The 20,220-nt window shown below is 34.2% G+C and overlaps 5 protein-coding genes across 7 annotated transcripts; 1 reads left to right on the forward strand and 4 right to left on the reverse strand.

The window, feature by feature from the left end:
- Positions 1-2,807: 2,807 nt before the first annotated feature.
- On the reverse strand, positions 2,808-5,956 carry LOC105177541 (PI-PLC X domain-containing protein At5g67130). The gene is made up of 8 exons (XM_011100733.3): positions 5,567-5,956; positions 5,305-5,427; positions 4,728-4,850; positions 4,505-4,603; positions 4,115-4,418; positions 3,564-3,787; positions 3,386-3,472; positions 2,808-2,993 (listed from the first exon to the last, which is right to left on the reverse strand). Exons 1-8 carry the CDS (start codon positions 5,663-5,665, stop codon positions 2,967-2,969), a joined length of 1,086 nt encoding a protein of 361 aa, XP_011099035.1. The 5' UTR covers positions 5,666-5,956; the 3' UTR covers positions 2,808-2,966.
- Positions 5,957-7,024: 1,068 nt separating this feature from the next.
- On the reverse strand, positions 7,025-9,461 carry LOC105177643 (PI-PLC X domain-containing protein At5g67130-like). The gene is made up of 8 exons (XM_011100865.1): positions 9,366-9,461; positions 9,155-9,277; positions 8,724-8,861; positions 8,487-8,585; positions 8,034-8,337; positions 7,659-7,882; positions 7,408-7,494; positions 7,025-7,042 (listed from the first exon to the last, which is right to left on the reverse strand). Exons 1-8 carry the CDS (start codon positions 9,459-9,461, stop codon positions 7,025-7,027), a joined length of 1,089 nt encoding a protein of 362 aa, XP_011099167.1.
- Positions 9,462-10,582: 1,121 nt separating this feature from the next.
- LOC105177540 (B12D protein) lies at positions 10,583-11,382 on the reverse strand. The gene is made up of 3 exons (XM_011100732.3): positions 11,225-11,382; positions 11,039-11,127; positions 10,583-10,901 (listed from the first exon to the last, which is right to left on the reverse strand). The coding sequence occupies exons 1-3, from the start codon at positions 11,246-11,248 to the stop codon at positions 10,754-10,756; spliced, it is 261 nt and encodes an 86-aa protein (XP_011099034.1). The 5' UTR covers positions 11,249-11,382; the 3' UTR covers positions 10,583-10,753.
- A 1,798-nt stretch (positions 11,383-13,180) lies between these two features.
- On the forward strand, positions 13,181-15,319 carry LOC105177539 (COBRA-like protein 4). 2 transcript variants are annotated; one of them, XM_088884909.1, is made up of 6 exons: positions 13,181-13,447; positions 13,538-13,617; positions 13,781-14,237; positions 14,344-14,491; positions 14,563-14,840; positions 14,997-15,319. In XM_088884909.1, exons 1-6 carry the CDS (start codon positions 13,396-13,398, stop codon positions 15,281-15,283), a joined length of 1,302 nt encoding a protein of 433 aa, XP_088741035.1. In that variant the 5' UTR covers positions 13,181-13,395; the 3' UTR covers positions 15,284-15,319. The 2 variants fall into 2 exon arrangements, with proteins under 2 accessions (XP_088741035.1, XP_088741036.1); XM_088884910.1 differs by having other exon boundaries at positions 13,181-13,443.
- A 242-nt stretch (positions 15,320-15,561) lies between these two features.
- Positions 15,562-18,940, reverse strand: LOC105177642 (protein COBRA). Of its 2 annotated transcripts, XM_088884907.1 has the most exons (6): positions 18,536-18,934; positions 17,802-17,881; positions 16,991-17,447; positions 16,691-16,850; positions 16,304-16,584; positions 15,562-16,116 (listed from the first exon to the last, which is right to left on the reverse strand). In XM_088884907.1, exons 1-6 carry the CDS (start codon positions 18,624-18,626, stop codon positions 15,830-15,832), a joined length of 1,356 nt encoding a protein of 451 aa, XP_088741033.1. In that variant the 5' UTR covers positions 18,627-18,934; the 3' UTR covers positions 15,562-15,829. The 2 variants fall into 2 exon arrangements, with proteins under 2 accessions (XP_088741033.1, XP_088741034.1); XM_088884908.1 differs by lacking the exons at positions 15,562-16,116; positions 16,304-16,584 and having other exon boundaries at positions 16,687-16,850; positions 18,536-18,940.
- Between the last annotated feature and the right edge of the window lie 1,280 nt (positions 18,941-20,220).

Consider the following 20,220-nt stretch of genomic DNA (forward strand, 5'->3'; position numbering starts at 1 on the left):
TATGTACTATATGATAAATAAATTATAGTAATTAGCAGGATCTTAGGGAAAATCATGAGTGTGAGAGACTGTGTGCCTTTGTTCTCTACCTATTAATTCTATATTCTAATTCTGCCATCTACCAATAACGTGAGCCCCATTAACGTCGGCATCGATCAAACCAAGATGTAGTTATTTTATTTCTACATTAATAATAATAATAATAATAATAATAATAATATATATGCGTAATTATATGTTTCCCCAAAAAAAAGTGTGTATTTGTGAGGATATGATTTTACTTTGTATTAAACAAATGAAAAGAATTGTTTGGATTTCTTTCAAATTTATTTTTGGTAATTATTGTTTTGGTTTCTTTTTTAACGTATCTTAGGATCGGTAGCATGTGTTAGATGCCACAAAATCCACCTAATCACATGCTACCCACCAATATAATAAAGTGGGCTTAAGTTATTTTTTCGACTCACTTTTATTAATTTTGTATTCAACATAAAATTAAATTTGTAAAATTAAACTCATGGGTTCTTGACTCTGAAGCAGCAACAGTTTGTTTTCTTTTCTAGGAAAATTGAAATATACAACACATATCAAACATTGTATTTAAAGTTTGTGTAAATTATTATATCATCCATACTATGACGATCCTAAACATCGAATCTGCAGTATTATTGTGACTCTCTCTTCTTTCTTTTATTAAAAAGTAACTAAATGTATTATTCCCTATGATGTCAAAATAAGTACCATATTACATGATTTATGTATGTAGCAAGTGGAAAAGGAAATGGGATAAATTTGATAGGTTTGCGTCATAACTTGAATTTTCTATTGAAATTTTTTATATTATTTTTTGTATTGGTACTTTCCATACGGGTATATTACATCAACATTATTTGGAATTGTGTCTAAATGCATAAATGTGTTTTGATTCTTGCAAAATTATAAGTTTATACAAATTCCCGTAAAGTAGAATACATTAATATTCTTTTAGGGAATGTAACTATAATTTTTAAAAACATATTGGGGTGTTTGTGAATCTACCCCCAAGAGATCATCTTTGCATATTAAATAGTTCCCAAAAACCCAAAATTCCACTATTGTAAATTGAACTCATGATTAGAAGATGAGATGTTTAAAATGAGAGCAGTGAAAAGAAGGGTCGATTCTTGGGCTTGGGTAAGATAAAATTAGAAGGCAAAGGTGTGAATAAAATTTGGGCTTTGGATAATTTAATTATTGGACTTGTAATGAATCAAGTTTGGTAAGTGCATCATTGGTTAGTTGTCTGGGGCCACGATTAACTGTAGTACACAGATAAAGCAAGATCTTCCCACTTTCTTTTTCTTTTCCTTTTCTTCTTCTTCTTCTTTTTTTTTTTTTTGTTAAAAAAAAATTAAATATAAAATAAAATAAAGTCCACATGTACTCCAATTCTGCTTTTCTTCTTTTCCAACTATTATTTATAGGAATCGTAATCTTCCACTTTGTAGCCCACTGGTGAGTGCTCATTACAAAACAGCGGGACATCCACATTGTTGTAATCCATACACAAATCAGTGTCCGGCCCAATATAAATTATTCTATTACCTCATTGAACCTACGTTGTCGTTTCGTTGATAATATTGTTAATAGCTCAAGTTTTCAATGCAAGGCAGTGGGTTTTCATATCAATGTCTTGCCTTTTTGCCTTCAAAAACAGAATAATAGGAAGTCAACTTGTGGGGTTCATTATTACCCAACCAAAATAGATAGAGAACTAAAAAGCAACAACTTTTTTATTTGTTAGGAACTTCTTTTATTATTATTATTATGTAGGTGTAAACTGTAATGCATCGACACATTGAAAAAGTATCCTTTGCAGTGTTGAATATTATTGAAGTACAAATTAACTCAATGGGTAGAAGAAGAAATCTCAAATATTTGACTCAATTTGAAGATTATCACCTAAAAAAGAAATAATAAACCCTCAATTTTCTCCTATTAGTTTTTTTCCCCCTTTCTTTCTTTCGATTTTTCTTCTCCGTTGTTAATTACATCGGTAGAACTCTTCAGAAGATATGTTAGAATTTATATTTCAATCTCTATTTACTCGTTAAGGAACTACTTGTGTATATTTTTTAAGGTAAATTTTGATGGGCTCTTTTGAAATTTGCTATAATTATAATATTTTTATTGTTTAAAAAAGTACAAAAATATTCTTTTAAAATTATAAATACCGTAACAAATATTCCCTACAATGGCTATCAAAAGGAGTTATTTGTTAGGATATTTATAATTTCAGGAGGTATTTATAATTTTTCAAATAATGAGAAAGTATTTGTAATTATGACAAAGCGCACGAGAACTTATGATAATTTACACTATATTTTAAGCCATGTGCTTGGTTGAAAAAGTTGGAATTAAAACATTTTCATTTTAGTTTAGTGTTGATTTTCTTTCTTTTCCTTGTGGTGTTAAATATTATGCATTTTAGTTTTATGAGAACATATAAATTAAAATATATATTGTACTAGTGTTTATGTTGTGTCGTATTTTAAATTATTTAGACTTTTGATGTTACCGTGTCCATATTGTATCATATTTGTGTCACATGTCCGTTTTCACATGTCATAATCTATAAATAAACAAATCAAATTTAATGAGCTTTAATTAAGTTGAAATTCTAGCACTTTAACATTTTTGTTTATAATTTTCTATTTCTTTAACTAATTGAATTAACTGTGAATCATGTTTTAATCTTATCAAACAGAAAAAGGTTCAATTTTTTAGCCCTATTTATTAGTAAGGTAAGGGAATATTGAGAAGAAATAGAAAACTATAACCAAAGTCCCTTTATTCGAATGACATTTGGGTCATTACAGTGATGCGCGAAATTGTGAGGAGCTGATGGAGTCAATTTTCCTTCATCTTTGAGGAGATGATGATCATGGACAGCTCGAACCTGCCTGCAGGAGTCCATCAAATTCTTGTCAATGAGCAGTACAGCTCGAACCTGCCTGCAGGAGTCCATCAAATTCGTGTCAATTCCTGCCTTAGAAAGCCTTCCAAAATAAATAAAAACCATACTCTGCCAAGTATCACTACACCAATTTCTTTGTCGATCCATTAAAAGCTGTTTCCTAAAGTTGTTTTCGGCCCTAATTAATTTCTGTTATGGGCCTAATAAATACAACAATCATCGTTCCATTAAAGAAATTAATTAGGGCCCAAAGATAATGGATTGCCAAATTCTTGTTTTGTTTTTTTACAGATGAAAAAATAATAACATATATATATATATATATTTTAAAAAGTTCGATTTTTGTAATAATAATGACACTACAAAGCTATCTCCTTATATATATTTTTTATATATTATTTTCAAAATCGAATTAAGATATAGACTTACAGCGCATGAGTGTACGTCCTTACATCCACACAAGAGCTCCCCATTTAACATGTCTGTGGCTTCAAATGTTCCCCCTCCCTCACTCCTCTGCACCAATCACCAACAATTTCTCCATATTTTATTGGCTCAATTTTTTTTAAAAGAAAAAAGGAAATGAAAAGATATTTAATATAACAACCTTATAAAAATCAACAGCCACAAAATTAGCCCACCGATTGCCGGCGGCACCATAACACGTCTGCAGCATGTCGAGGAGGTCGCCGGAGTTCTGCACACAGGCCAGCGCCTTAACCGGAACCGACCTGAAATAATTTACCAGAACCAAAGACTTACTCTTGTCGTTGAGGGCTGAAGACTCCCCCCTGTTGGAACACTCCCCCGCCTTCATTCCATCATCACCGTCTGATCAAAATCAAATCATTCGTTCAATTCTTACAAAAAATGACATAATTTTTGGAAGTATATATATAGGAAAAAATACAAACAACGGCTTGATATCGCAAATTAGCAAATTAACTCTTTATGAAAAAATAAATAGCAATTTATTTTTTTGTATTTCTTAAAACACAATAATTTGACCCCCTTTATTTGAAAAACTACAAGGGATAAATAGCTATATCTTTTTTTATATGGGAATAATATGTTCATTTGTAATATCGTAAATTACTATTCACCTTATATATATATGTATATATATATATGTTTTTTTTAAGGCAAAGTTGTACATACATTGGTTTTCAACCATGTAATTCCACTGGTAAGCAATCCCTTCACTGCTTTCCTTGGACTTTATAGAAGTGAAGACGAGCAGCCTTTGATTGTTAGCCACCATTTCACTGACCAGTGGCCAGTCCTGTCCGTTTTTAGGCATTTTGGACAACGGAAACCAGTATTTCATCAGCCCTGCCTCCGTGAATACCTTTGTCAATCCATTTTGTGTGTGCACATAGTCTTCCAAGATCACCGTCACGATTTCCGACGGATTTCCGGACAAGAATGCTTCAATTTCCCTCAATGTGTCTATTGCAGGTTCCTAGTAGAAGATATCCATGTAGTTTTATTAGTTAATGTAAGATTAATGAGGACAAAATATGGAAAGTAAAAGAGTTTTGTCGTTACGAATTTGGTGTAGTCATGGCATTTGCCGCCGAAGGAATGGCACAGCCATATGTCTCCTTCAAAGTCATATGTATCGAGCATCAGGGCGCGAACACCGTTCTGCAAATGATCAACGATTACTCATAAGAATTTTGACAAATACATTATGTACGATGAAGAAGTACTTTTGTTAGTTCAGAAGACAATAAAATCGTAATGAAATGAGATGAATTTTGTAACGTACGTTGAGCTGTTGAGTGACGTTGTCTTCTTGATTGGTGAAGGTAAGTCTTGGGACCCCGTCGTCTATAGCAAAAGCGTTGTGGGTTGTCAGAAACGCGTATTTGTTGAATGGTAGAGAATTGTTCTGTTGGCCCCAAAAAGTGAACTTTGTAGGTTAGAATTCTTGAATTCAAAAACGACTAATAACTTCAACAAACACGCTTTTGAGTTGTAACATATTTAATTAACTAATATTATGATTTATGGAGAGATGTAGCGTGTCGGGCCGCCAAACTTCTTAGGTTGAGAAGAAATATGGGCCACTGAATTTGTTCAGTTCCAAGATAAATACATAGGTTTCAGGGAACAGCAGGATAATTAGGACGAAGACTTAATTGTCCAAAATCCTATCTATCCTCACACGACCTTGAACCAACTCTAATTACTCAACATAATTCATTCATCTCACAGTTGAAAAAAAGCATGGAAATTTGGTCATGGCAGTGTTGAGAATTCACATGGTTGGCAAGCAATTAAGAGAGATAGAGAGAAAGTGTGTGTGTGTGTGTGTGAGAGAGAGAGAGAGAGAGAGTGTCGACCACTATGTTGAACTGATTGGTGGCGGTGGATCGAACACATCGGGAGCCCTCAAACGCGGCGTCGCAAGAAGAGCAAAACAGTCCCGCCCCGCAATCACCACCGCTCGAACATCCATCCCCCACCTGCACTTAACCACCACTCATCATCATGCATCCATTCATCAATCCAAAGAAACACACACTCTCTCTCTATACATACACAACCACTTAAACACAAAATCATAAACAAGAAAACCAAAAAAAGAGAAAAAAAAACCCACACCTTGCAGCCTCCACTAGAGCAGGCCGCGCCAACTCTCAATACAAGCAGCGCTGTGACAACTCCAAGAAACCCCTTCGGCATCCCCGTCGCCATCGCCATCGCCGCCCGATAAATTCCGTACGTGGACGAATGCTCAAGTTGGAACAAAAACAAACTCACATTCTGACAGAATTTGTTTCTTTTATTAAACCGAATAGGATATTCAGATCTGTGGAATAGAATTCTTGTAATAATTTCGTCTGAGTAACCGAAGAGAGGAGTGATGTCTTGTATGCTACCTACATAGAACAACAAAAGACGGAATATCTCCCTAACTTATTACATCACGATAACTAAAAATTATGTCAAAGCATACATACATAGTTATATGTATTTGAGTGTGAAATTGAATATGATTTGATTGCAACTGCAACGGTAGGCGTACATGAAAAAATATGTGAAATTGTTCCTATATATTGGTCAAATTTGAACCAATTATATAAATTTATGTGTGATTAATGTACAATTCAAAGAAAGTGACTAATCAAGTGTTATACATGTGCTTTGTAATTAATTTGATTCGACCAAAAATTTTCACCAAAAAATGTGTGTTGGGTGAGTTAGGTTTATGACGATGGTGATATCACTATATATGTCATGGTTTATTTGTTAGCGTTACTCGGCGCCATGTGGATTATTCAGAGAACATCGTCATTTAGTATCATGGGAGAATTGGCTAATTGAGTGAGTTTTCGGCCCATTTTTGTGTGATTGGTTCAGTTCGGACAATAATTAAAAATAAGTAATGCCTTTATTACTCATTGCTGCAATTATAATACGATCTTCAAATAATTTGTATTGATTCTTGCAGCAGTATTTTTAATATCATAATCTTAATTAATCTTTTCCAAATATTTGAAGGGATTTTTTATTTATTTTTTATAAAAATGACCGGTTAAATACACTACAAGAAAATAACTCAATAACTACGAAAACATTTAATGTTAAGATCAGTATCGATTAATATAAGTAATAAATAAAATTCTTATTAAAGTTCTTGCTAATCTACATTAATTAACAACGAATTCCACTATTTTAAAGAAATATATATTCTTGCTATTATCGATATTTTTGTAGTGATATATACGTTCATTTTTTGATATCAAGTTAATTAATTACATAAATAATTAAATTCAACTTTTGAATTTAAACCAGACATAAAAATATGAATTCGAAATTAACTAACGCAAATATCATTGATCATTTAAGATGAGCATGCAATTATGTAAAGAGACGACCAATTATTTTGAACATAATTAGCTTATTGGAAGAATTCATGAGAATTGACAACCTCCACATCCTCTCTCCTCCTCCTATCATCATCATAATCTCCTTATTCTCTACGTCCTCACTGCACATTTTTCAACTTGTGAATTTTAGAGAAATTAATCACATAAAAGATTATGTAAAACAATATTTCTAGAACAAGAAGGCTACCTAATTTAAGACATTAATTCTCAAAATCTGAATGCATGATTCATGGGTCTGATTCTAGTACCATATATTACAAGAAATATGACTTCTTGTTATAATTAATTGCTATAGTTAAAAATAAAACATTATGTTAGTTACTGCGTAACCACAATTGTGCGATGACTATTAGCCATTGTATTTGTAGGTGAGGCTAAAATATTAACAACAATTAAAAATCACGGTGAATGTTTTAGCCATATAACTAAAACCATAGTGAAAATTTAAGTTTCGTCATTGATTTTATATGATCGTTATAGATAGTATTGATTTGTTGTGGTTTTTATGCCGTAATCATTTATAATGTAAGGAATAATTAGTGGGAGACTTACAACACATTCATGGACGTCGTTGCGCCCGCATAACAGCTCTCCGTTGAGAGTATCCACAGCTTCAAATGTTCCTCCTCCCTCACTCCTCTACATATATATTACCAAACATATATGTACATATTAATATTATTACTACATTCAAAATTAATAATTAAAAGAAAATCATCAAAACAAGTCACTAATAATGACAAACAGATGGACAAATTAAGGTACATAGATAGGAATAGTTGCAAAATTTAGGTAATTACAACCTTGTAAAAATCAACTGCCACAAAATTGGGCCATCGTCCGCCAGTGGACTGGTGGCAGGTCTGAATCATGGCCAATAGGTTTGCCGAATTGTGAACACAGGCAAATTTTTTGCTAGGAATAGATCCGAAATAATTCATCAGAACCAAAGACTTCCTCTTGTCGTTAAGGGCTGACGACTCCATCCGATTAATGCAACTTCCTACTATCATTCCATCATCACCATCTGACAACATATAGAATTCGACGTTGTATATATAAGTACTAAGAAAAACTTGGGAAAATTGGAAATGATTGATAAAAGTATAGTTGATTTGGTCTAAATTAATAATAATTACGATAGTGTAATAATATTATTACATGTACGGATAACGTACATTGATTCTCAACCATGTAGTTCCACTGGTACGCAATTCCTTCACTCTTTTCCTTGGATTGTACAGAAGTAAACACCAGCAGTCTTTGGTTTCTAGCAACCATGTCGCTGACAGCAGCCCAATCCTCACCATTTCTGGGCATTCTCGACAGTGGGAACCTGTACTTGGACAGCCCTGCTTCTCTCAGCACTTTGCTAATTCCTTTTGGTGTCTGAACATAGTCTTGCAAGATTAATGTCAGAATTTCCGACGGATTTGTCCTCAGAAAGCTTTCTATTTCCTTCATTGTGTCAACAGCCGGTTTCTACCACGTACAAAATCAATCAAATATATATATGTGTGTGTGTGTGTGTTTAGTTAAGTCCTTAATATATATAGACATGGAAAATCAAATTTCAAGAAATTATTAATTAACGCGAATAGAGTATGCAGAATTTAATTCTATATTCTTACGAATGCTGTGAAATCATGGCATCTGCCTCCGAAAGAATGGCACAACCATATGTCTCCTTCAAAATCATACGTATCGAGCATCAGAGCGCGAACCCCATTCTGTATGAAATTAATATTTGATAGAGTAGTCGAGTTAAGTAATTAATTATTAATATATATATATATATATAGAGAGAGAGAGAGAGAGTAGATGGTTTGATTTATTAAAATTTGTGTAGGTAGGTAGAGATATGATACATTGAGCTGCTGAGTGACAGTATCTTCTTGATTTGTGACAGTGATTCTTGGAACTCCAGTGTGATATGGCTCCCCTTCTATGGCGAATGCATTGTGGGTTGTCAAGAATGCGTATTTATTCAACGGCATAGAGTTATTCTGCAGACCACAAAATAAATAAATAAACTTCAAATTTGATTTACAAAACGCAGCCAGTCTTTTTCATTACATTATTTGTCATTTAAATTCAAAAATTAATCCAATACACCCAAATGCACTCATCAAATGAGGCAAAGAAACAAGAATTAAGCTACTCATTATAACGACAAACATACATTCACGTTCGTAAAACTCACAGTCTTAGCCTTACCAATCAAATAAGGCCTAATTAAGACAGAATGACATAGGTAGTTTATTTAATTTGAGAGAATTAAGGAAGAAATATTAGAGACCAGAATCCGGAATGGGTTGGTGGCTTTAGATCTCACACATCTGGAGCCAGGAAACCCTACTTCACACGAATAACAATACAGTCCAGCTCCACAGTCTCCGCCCCTCCAGCAACTATCCTTCACCTGTACGTATATCTCCCAAAAACAGGCGTATCATAATTCATGCATATATTCAACAAAACACAACACAGAGTGGAAATTACTCAAGTACCTTGCATGTTCCATGGGAGCACGCCACGGCCGCAGTGGTCAACAGCAGCGCCGCCGCCACCACCGTCACAGGAGAATATATATTCTTGACAAACATGGGATTGATGAAAAACAGTATATATTAGGAGGAGTTGATGAGCGAGAGGATGGATTAGCGGGTGGTAATGGTTATACTTTTTTATCCTTCTTCCCAACAAAAATATGACAACTTTTTGTGGAATCGAAGAGAGTGGAAAGGCGGGAAATTGTAGTAAATGCATATTATATGTTTCCTATTGTTTGGGAAATTATGTTAATTTGTTTCACTCTCTCTCTCTATATATATACGTACAACAATAGCTTGCAATTTTAATATACATATATATATATAAGAGGATTTGGATGATTTTAATTATAAATGGTTGGTTTATGATTAATGATCATTACTTCTTTCATGCATGCATTTAACTCTAAATTCACACTTCAATCCCCCTTACTCTTGAATTGCTCATTCATTTTCCTAATTAATTAAGCAAATAATAATTCCCAGCATTGAATTTTATTTTATTTTATTTTTTATGATTACATTAAGAATTCTTACTTAAACAGGTTTAATCGAATCAAACCAATCACAATATAAACGTAATACATTTGTTGTGTGATTGGTCATTTTTCATAACTGCATATTAATTATATAATAAACATATTATACTTGTCATATAATTAATTTAAGTTCGATCAAAACGATTATGAATAGGTCTTTTTGACGTGGAGTTGGTATTAGGACAGCAAGAAGAGAGTATTATAGTATAGAGGGAGATGTTAAAGTTGCGAATGAGTTGCAGCGGAAACATAGTGACAAAATTGAGCATTTTCCAGTCGAGGAAAGAATAATTAAAGTCGGTGTCCATTTCAGGGCCTCGTTAAAAAGTTGACCAATCAAATCTAGTTAGATTATATTATTAATTTGATTAGTCTTTCTTGTTTTCAATTTTTCATTAAGATAAATCCACATGCATTATTCTACTAATGACTTCTTAATTAGTTGTTAATTAACATCTTATCATAAATATGAAATTATAAATTCCGATTTCATTATATATATATATATAAATGAATATTTATATCAAATTTTGTAATATTATTTTTTAAATTTGATTGTCGTGAAATAATATATTGATGTATATATTAATTTCTTGGAAGAATAATATAATGACATGATTATTACTCAAAAGAAAATGGAGAGGACAATTAATTTATTTAATTAACACGGAGATTTCGATTACAATCAACAAAGAAATAATAAAATTAACATATATATAACTTCAAGTTCAAAAAGGATTCACACACAGCTTCATCAACTTGAGGTTGGCGGCGGCAGACGGTACGTAAAAATACATGGTGCGGACATCACTTGTGGTCGGAGAAGAAGCGGTTGAGGGAAGGCATGACTTCCGGTGGGCGTGTGCGGAGGAACTTGCGTAGGCTGTGCTCTGCATACTTTTCTCCTTCCTCTTGATTTTCAAGAACTGCTCTTCTCCGATGAGCTTTGTTGATTCTGGCACGGACGGCCGTGGAATATGGTATTAGCATCAGATCAAGCAAACGAAGTCAAATCTCATTGACATCCATTTATAAAAAGACGAAGACAGATATGGTTAAAAGAGAAAAAAAAGGGGGTAGCTAGGTACGTACCTGACATCAGGATTGAGGAGGGCATTGCGAGTGAGCTGAAACAGGCACATCCCCGTCACAAAGCTCATGGCAGCCACAAGCGGGTAAACCTGTTAATCAATTCCACTTCCATCACAATAAACATATACCTATCCCTATATACTGTTCTAATTAATGGATATATAGCATGAAATTTTCGACGCTTACATCTGGTTTCATCCAACGCCCCATTTCGATTTCGAATACTTGGAATGTTTGAAAATACAAAACTACAGAAATATATAAATTGATAATGATTATCAAGATTTTACGTATGTAGTAACTGTGTACATGGGATCTCTCATATTTATAGCTAGAGTTGGTGTATTAATTAATTTTATTATTCACGTAATTGGACGTCCTATATTGATTGCAAATAAGAAGTTTGAGAAACTTGTATAAGTCTCAAAATGAAGTGCTTCTTTCGGAGTTAAACTCCCATTTGTCCATATTTCGAGAAAGAGTATCTCTTGTTTTTCATTCCCATTCCCATAGGAATGAATACTAAGAACTTCTTCTCCCTAGTCAGGTGTTTTTTCAAAATAAATTCACGACGATTATATAAAGTTAGAGCGATCAATACTTTGAAAAATAAAACACCGATTGAGTCGTAGACTGTGCGTAAGTTATTATTATATATGAAATTAAAGGGGTACTTTATTTGACTAGTTGCAATGAAACAGATTGGATTTGGTGGAAAAGTTTAACATGGAAGCTATGGTTTCAGTGTGCTGAAACAAAATCTTTTGACCTTGACAAGAAAACCAGGTGCTTTAGCCCCTTGTTTTTTTAATTAATTCTACGCTGTTATATATCTGTTGCTTCCTCTATTATATATACTACTATTCCATTTGCTTCTTTTTATAATTAATGAATTTTTCTTTTCTCTTTTCTTTTTCTTGCTTTTCAAGTAATATGGGTTAAAAACTAAATCAAACTATTCAATACTTGATTTTATCGTTTGAATTCGATTTATTAAATTTAAAAACAGAATATTTTGTTCAATAAGTTTTCAAGCTCGACTACTGCTCGATTCCATTAGTATAAAAATAATAAAATATACTTAAAAATATTTTATTACTCGAGTTCAACTCATATTTGATCCAATTAAAACTACAATCAAATCAAATTCAAATATAACTTTTTTCAAACTCGATATTAATTCAAACAAATTTGAATAATAATGTACTCGACTCGACTTGAATAACTTACAAACCTACAAGTGTTTGGATGTGAAGCATGTGATCAATCACTCTTCTTAATTAAATTAAGAATCAATGAATGTAATAATAGACATGATTTTTTGACGAGTCATATAATTTATTTAAATGTAAAAGACTTGACTCAAGCTCAACCTGGAATATCAGCAATTGGGGCATGGAAAAGATCCTTACTTAGAATAGGGCTGATGGAGTATTTGGATGATTGGTCTGGACTGAACTCATTCAGCCCATTCCAGTACTTTTAACAGTGGACTGTGGTAGTTCAGGGACAAAGAATAGAGATGGGGTTGGTGTCATTATTGAGGCCTGCAGCAAGAACATGTCTATATTTCTCTTCTTTGCTTAACTCTAACTCATACTCCTCACCAACAAATACTTGTGCTATCTTCTTACCTTCAATGAAAAAGCTTTCGACACATGATCATGTTCCCAACAAAATTCCTACTCAAGCAACTTTACAGTCTTAATTAAGGTCATATTAATGTAAGAAGATTCTGGTGATTCAATCCTTTGATGATGTGTCTTAATCGTCCTATTACACAAGTATAAAACATACTTCTACAATACTTCAAATATCTGAAAATGGCATTGAACCAGACTGGTAAAAACAGAAGTATAAAACATACTTCTATAATACTTAAAATATCTGAAAATGGCATTGAACCAAACTGGTAAAAACGAATTAGGATTCGAACAAGAAAATGTTGTACCAACGACTTTAACTACAATTTGGTTAAGTTTCGGTCACATTTTTTCAGATTTTTTTTTACCAAATACGACATAGATTGGAACACTTGGATTCTTTATGGAAACTCATCTCTCTATATTCCAATTTTACGTTAAAATCCTTGCTTCAAGATACAGGAATTCCACCAGTTATATACTACTGGAAATGGGGACTGAGCAGCATATATCACTAGCATCCAACTGCCAGTGGGTGAAATATCTCAAATACTCTACTAAACCTCCTTCCACTTTACATATTTCTTTCTTACATTCTGAACATCTTCTCCCAAGAACAGATTTCAGACACTGGCTGTTGCCATAGCAGTAGTTGCTCGAATTATCAAATCCTGCATATTAGAAGAATCTGGAATCAATATAGATAGAAGAAACATGAGAGTACTCATTGCAGCTTCCTTCCTTCTTGTGCTCGTTTCTTCCGTAGGTATAATTTGTGTATCTTTGATATCAGTTTGAGTCCTGCTTCATATTTTTTTGGTTCTTACAGTTATGTTTTTTTTCCTGTTTTTGGCAGATGCCTATGATCCGTTGGATCCAAATGGGAACATAACGATAAAATGGGATGTAATGTCTTGGACACCAGATGGCTATGTGGTTAGCACTCATCAATAGAAAATCTTGTTGTCAATGAGATTTTATGCACAATACCTAGTAAAAAATGTCAAACTGTCGATATCCGTTCATTGTTGGCTTCAAATTTCTTGTTTTGCTTAGATAACAGATGAAATTCTTACAACGATCATTTTGTTTCCCCTAGGCTGTTGTGACGATGAACAATTTCCAAATGTACCGGCACATTATGAGCCCTGGTTGGACCGTTGGATGGACGTGGGCGAAGAAAGAGGTGATATGGTCGATGGTTGGTGCACAGGCCACAGAACAAGGCGACTGCTCCAAGTTCAAAGGCAACATCCCTCATTGCTGCAAGAAAACCCCAACAGTTGTGGACTTGCTCCCTGGAGTCCCTTACAACCAGCAATTCAGCAACTGTTGCAAAGGCGGAGTTCTGGCCGCCTGGGGCCAAGACCCTCAGGCTTCTGTCTCTGCATTCCAAGTCAGCGTTGGCCAAGCCGGGACTTCAAACAAGACGGTAAAGCTACCGAAAAACTTCACTCTTTTAGGCCCTGGACCAGGATACACTTGTGGCCCTGCCAAGATTGTGCCTCCCACAAATTTTCTCACCCCCGATCGTCGTAGGAAAACTCAGGCCCTGAGTAAGTCCAGACGGTTTTATCTCTATACTTGGTCAAATATTTTGATGAAGATATTAGATGTAGAGTTTTCAGCTAATAAGATTTTATCGTCGGACTTCATCTACAGTGACATGGAATGTTACATGCACGTACTCTCAGTTTCTAGCCCGGAAGCATCCCAGCTGTTGCGTCTCTTTCTCATCTTTCTACAATGAAACAATCACGTCTTGCCCTTCTTGCGCTTGTGGCTGTGAGAACAAAAACAAATGCATCAAGTAAGTCTCCATTTTTCGTTTGGTGAGAAATAAATCTAATTAGAATTATGCTAATAATGGTATTGGTGTAGGAGTGATTCCAAACTCCTGAGTGTGGTGGGAGTGAATACTCCAAGAAAAGATAACACGCCTCTGATACAGTGCACGCACCATATGTGCCCTGTCCGGGTGCATTGGCATGTAAAGGTCAATTACAAGGACTACTGGCGGGTAAAGATCGCCGTTACTAACTTTAACTACCGGATGAACTACACGCAGTGGACTCTTGTCGTTCAGCACCCAAATCTCAACAATGTGACTCAAGTTTTTAGCTTCGATTATAAGCCTCTTGTTCCGTATGGCTCCATCAGTAAGTACCTCTGTTTTCAAGCATCAGCTCTTTCCTTTTACTAACTTTTACCAAAACTCAGTTCTTTCAGCAACCAGGAATGTTTATTGATAGCCTGTTTTATTTTTATTTTTTTTTTATATCGATAGCCTGTTTTATGATACTTCGAACTTGCAGATGATACAGGGATGTTTTATGGCATGAAATTCTACAATGACCTGTTAATGGAAGCCGGGCCGTTCGGAAATGTTCAGTCAGAAGTACTTCTTCAGAAGGATCAGAATACATTTACTCTCAAGCAAGGATGGGCTTTCCCCCGGAAAGTCTACTTCAACGGGGAGGAGTGTATGCTGCCCCCACCGGATGCTTATCCATTTCTACCAAATTCTGCTCATCTGAGTCGAGCTTTTATTTCTGTATCGATGTTCTCTATTGTAGTTTTGTCTCTCATTATGATGTGGTGATGAGTTTTGATCGTACTGGAAATTTTGAAGCTTTAAGGACACCGGTGCAGATGAACTCAAAAGTACAGGTATATTAGTCACTTGAGCTTGTGAAAAATAAGAAAATGTCCATGAAATGTCAATTTGCACTACAATTATTTTGCCATATGCAGTTAGTTTAGACGGTTGTCATAGTCATGATAGGATCTGAAGCCTGTAAAAGAATAATTTTGGTGCAATCCAATCGGCTGTAACTATCAAATTGTTCTGATGCTCATACAATTCTATTGAACAGTGACTCAAGAAACTATGAACAATGGCATAGGAAAGAAGTATAAAGCATCTTTTATACACCTAAAGAGAAAAGAATGGCAGCATCACCAACATTACAGTAAGCAGGAACTCTTATGCTCCTCTCAAATTTGTCCACCTGAATTCATATGGATATGTAAAGGGTCACTTTTAGGGTATTTAAGTCCTTCAAGTTTCTCTCCAGATCCAGAATTGAAATGTACTACGGTGATGGCCATACACACAGAATTTCTCCTATTTGAGGATGGAAGATTCTCATGCAAAATGGAATGCCGAAGAAAATAGCAGAGTGATCATTAGCATAAGCATGGAGACATTTTTTCTTAAACTGGCATTTGGTAGATATGGGTATGCGTCTGGAGGTGGCATAACGCAGTTGTCACCATTGAAATAGATTCTTCTTGGGAATGCCCAACCCTTTTCAAAAGTGAAAGTAGATTTGTCCTTTTGGAATAGAAGCTCCGACTGCACGTTTCCAAGAGGGCCGGCTTGCATGAGCAAGTCATTGTAAAATTTGACACCCCACAACATTGCAGTATCATCTGTCACAACAAAAAACATAGTATTAGATTCATGATTAGTTTTACCCCACCACTCGAATCAGTAGAATAGTTTATGCCAAGGAACTAGGAACTAATAAACTGTCGGAACAAGTATAAATATTCTTATGTCAAAAATTATGGCAAAAAAAAGAAAAACAACGGTTGGACTCTATATAGGAGAACTTACTTATATTTTGGTACGGAGTTAATGGCTTGTAGTTGAAGCTGAATATTTGTGTCAGATTGTCGAAGTTGGGGTGTTGGATCACTAAGTTCCACAGGGTATAATTCATCCTGTAATTGAAGTTTGTTATTGTGACTTTGACCCGCCAATAGTCCTTGTAATTTAGCTTCACATGCCAGTGGACTCGAATTGGGCACATATGGCTGGTGCATTGGACTAGCGGTGCCAAGCTATTAGACTTCCCATGATCAGAAACAACTGAGGCTAGGTATGGCGAATTTGGACTGAGAGGAGCAAATATCGAAAATGTCTTAAGTTAGTGGAAAATCTTAAAAGTGAAAAAAAGCAAGATAAAGGATGAGCATAATAAGGTTAAAGGGGAAAACTCACTCCACGCAGCTTCCTGGCTGAGTAAGGTTATTTTGACACCCACAAGTACAAGTTGGACAAGGAACAATAGTGTCGTTGTAAAAGGATGATAGTGAGACACAGCAAGTAGGAGTCTTTTGCGCCAGAAACTGAGAGTATGTGCATGTCACGTTCCATGTCACTGCAATAAGAGAAGCACCAGAAAGATTCCAAGAATCTCAGTCTAAAGAATGACTTCAACAAGAACCCTACAATCTGGTCCTTTGTGCCATACATACTCCCACCAAATATGGATATGATAGCAGAAAATGGATAACTTACTCATTGCCTGCGTTACTCTTCGTCCATCCTGGGTGACAAACTTAGTAGGTTTCACGATTTTCGCAGGTCCACAAGTATAGCCAGGTCCAGGTGCTTTCAGAGTGAAGTTCTTGGGAACCCGAACGGTCTTATTGGTGGTTCCAGCAGCACCAACGCTAAGTTGGAAAGAGCTTGCAGCACTAGTTGGATCTTGCCCCCATGAATTTATCACCCCTCCTTTACAACAATTTGCAATCTGTTGGTTGTAAGGAGTTCCAGGCAATAAGTCCACAACCGTTGGATCTTTCTTACAACAATGTGGAATATTCCCTTTAAATCTTGAGCAATCTCCTTGCTCTGTTGTTTGACCTCCCATCATGCTCCAAATCACTTCCTTCTTCGCCCAAGTCCATCCCAAAGTCCAGCCCGGTGCTTGAATGTGACGATATTGTTGGAAGTTGAATATTGTCACAACAGCCTATCCATTTTTCAAGTACAGAGTGAATTAGCATACCATAGAAGCACAGATAGCAACTACACCAGTATAAGAACAGTATAAACTATCAGACGTCCAATGTCAATTCATCAAGATAGTGCATTCTTTAGATACATTATACACTTAAGTTGACCTTAATAAATGAACAGATTCGCGCCATTATTATACTCAGAAAATTGTTGAAGAGGCAGCAGTAACAACAAAGCAAATGGAAATTGCAATACAGAATATCATTCAAAAGAAAAGATATGAAGTGTTTAAACAACATATTCACAATTTCAGAATTGAAATATTATAGTGGTGCTAGAAATTCAAATGGATAAGTATAAAACTTACAACGTAGCCATCGGGAGTCCAACTGATAACGTCCCACTTTATTGTGATATTCCCATTAGGATCAAGTGCGTCATAGGCGTCTGAAAGAAAAAGGAAGGGAACAAACACATCAGAATTCTATGTTCTTGAAATAATATACTAACACTTAAAATTTTCAGCAGAAATGCATTCAGCAAACCATCCAACTCCATATGAACAATAAATTTAACTGTGTAGATTTTCCTAGCTTATAAATATGCAATTCTCAACTGTGATGCTTCAGATTAATCATGGAAAACCAACGGAAGTGGTAGCAAGATTCACTAATTTCACCTCCCAATGAAGGAAAACAGGAAAAAACAATACTACAATAAAACAGACGAACACTCTAAGCCCACTTGAATTCTCTCTACTGCAGCTCAAGCTTTGATGCAATTCAATTCACCTTAAACTCCCATTCATATCAAGAACCAAATCCCATTTCAAGAGGGTAAAAGAAGAAAAAAGAACTGAAAGGAGCCTCAATTTCGGATTTATTTACTGAATAAGTCACTGATGCAACCAGCTACTTAAAGATCCGAATTTCTTTCCAACCAAAAACTAACTTATTAAATCAGGCAATCAATTGCATTAAATCCTCACGAATAATCAGAATTTAGAGCCCACTTGACCAAATTCATTAACAAGAAAACAAGCGCATAATTTTCAATTACGAAAAGACAAGGAAAATCCAAAAGAAAAAAGACAAAGATTACCCGTTGAAGTAAAGCTGAAGCAAGAAACTAAGAAAAATAGCAAAATGGCAGAATTTGACACTCTCAGCAAAGATCTGAAGCAGAGCTCCATCTCCCGAAGCAGATTTTCTTGACCAGCCACAGCTCTCAAGATCTGCAACTTACGCCAAGAGCGAGTGGAGACAAAGAAGAATAAGTGATGATGAATACCCGGTGGCTAAAGCTTGTTTAAGAAGAACTAACTGGACTTTTAAAAACAAAAAGTCAATTTGCCAGTAACATTCGCTGTAAGATTTCTTGAATAATTTACTCTTCTTTATCATTTTCACTACTCTTTTTTGGCACAAACATACGTAAATCTCAAATGGGTCGATATAGATTTCTACCAAGAAACTCACATAGTCACTGTTCTCCAAGATCACTGTAAATATATCAAGGGATTTGATTATTATACTGTGAAGACGACAACCCAACAAAGGGCATGCAGAAACAGGGAGAAAAAACATTTCCCAATGACATTTATTGAGTTTTTTTTTCTTTTTCTGTGGAAATTTATGACATTTAATTGAGTTTGACCAAGTTATTTGATGATTCTTGTGATCTTTAACCCCAAAGATGGCGACGGTTAAAGTTGCTATCCGGATTCTTGATTTTAAATTTGTATTTGATAAATGAGATGAATTCATTTAATTTATTTATTACCAATCAGAAGTCCATACGAAAATTAAAAAGATATTTGGTTAAACTTACAAGTTATTCAAAATATTGTAGAAGGTGTATTAGTAATGTATATGTTATTCAAAATGGTGTTTTTAAATTTATTCAAAATGGTGTTTTTAAATTTATATTTTTTTATCTTTGCATTGACTAAATAATATGTCAAGTATTAATATTTAATATTAATTTATAATTTACCATAAATAACATTATTAGAGTAAATAAAAACTCATAAATTAATGATACCAAAATTAATATCTATAATAGTCATGAACACTCAACTTCAGTATTTAATTTGAACGTGCTTGATTGGCACCTCAAGTTGTTATTTATGAAGTTAAAATTCATAAATATAAGCTACATTTGATATATTTTAACTCTTATATTTTAATTTTCAATACTTCCATTATGAGAATATAGTGTGATAAAATAAGTTGATATAAGTCAAAAATTACGAGCAATTTTCTATTGATTTATGCAAAGTATGTTAAAATTGTAAATATTAAATTGTTTTTTCAAATACTACTCTGACTCTAACTTTTTCTCTATTTTACTTTTGTTTTCGAATACCCTCAACTTGAACTAAGGCTTTTAACTTACAGTAATTTTTACAACTTATTTCCATCATAATTTTTTTTTTAAAATACCTCTTTTATAATTAATACGATTGAAATTGAATAAAATTTGTTAAAATTTGGTGAAAATGAGAATGCTGGTCAAATTTGTAATTAAGAATGTCTGTGTGGGACAAAATTGCCGACAATAAAGACTGAAAACTACAATATATATATATATATATATATAATGTCCAATAGCAGGTAATGGGTCCTGCATTTGAATTCCATCATCTAGCTTTTAATTTTTTTTAATATTATTAACAATAATAATAATAATATATTTAGTTAGAACAATGCTCCCTAAACACTTTATTATATCTAGCTTAATAAAAAATTGGTAAATTAATCCCTATACCATCGTCGGTGCTGCAA

Source organism: Sesamum indicum, linkage group LG9, assembly GCF_026168435.1.
Source record: "Sesamum indicum cultivar Baizhima isolate 11 linkage group LG9, ASM2616843v1, whole genome shotgun sequence".
In the NCBI taxonomy this organism is placed as follows: Eukaryota; Viridiplantae; Streptophyta; class Magnoliopsida; order Lamiales; family Pedaliaceae; genus Sesamum; species Sesamum indicum.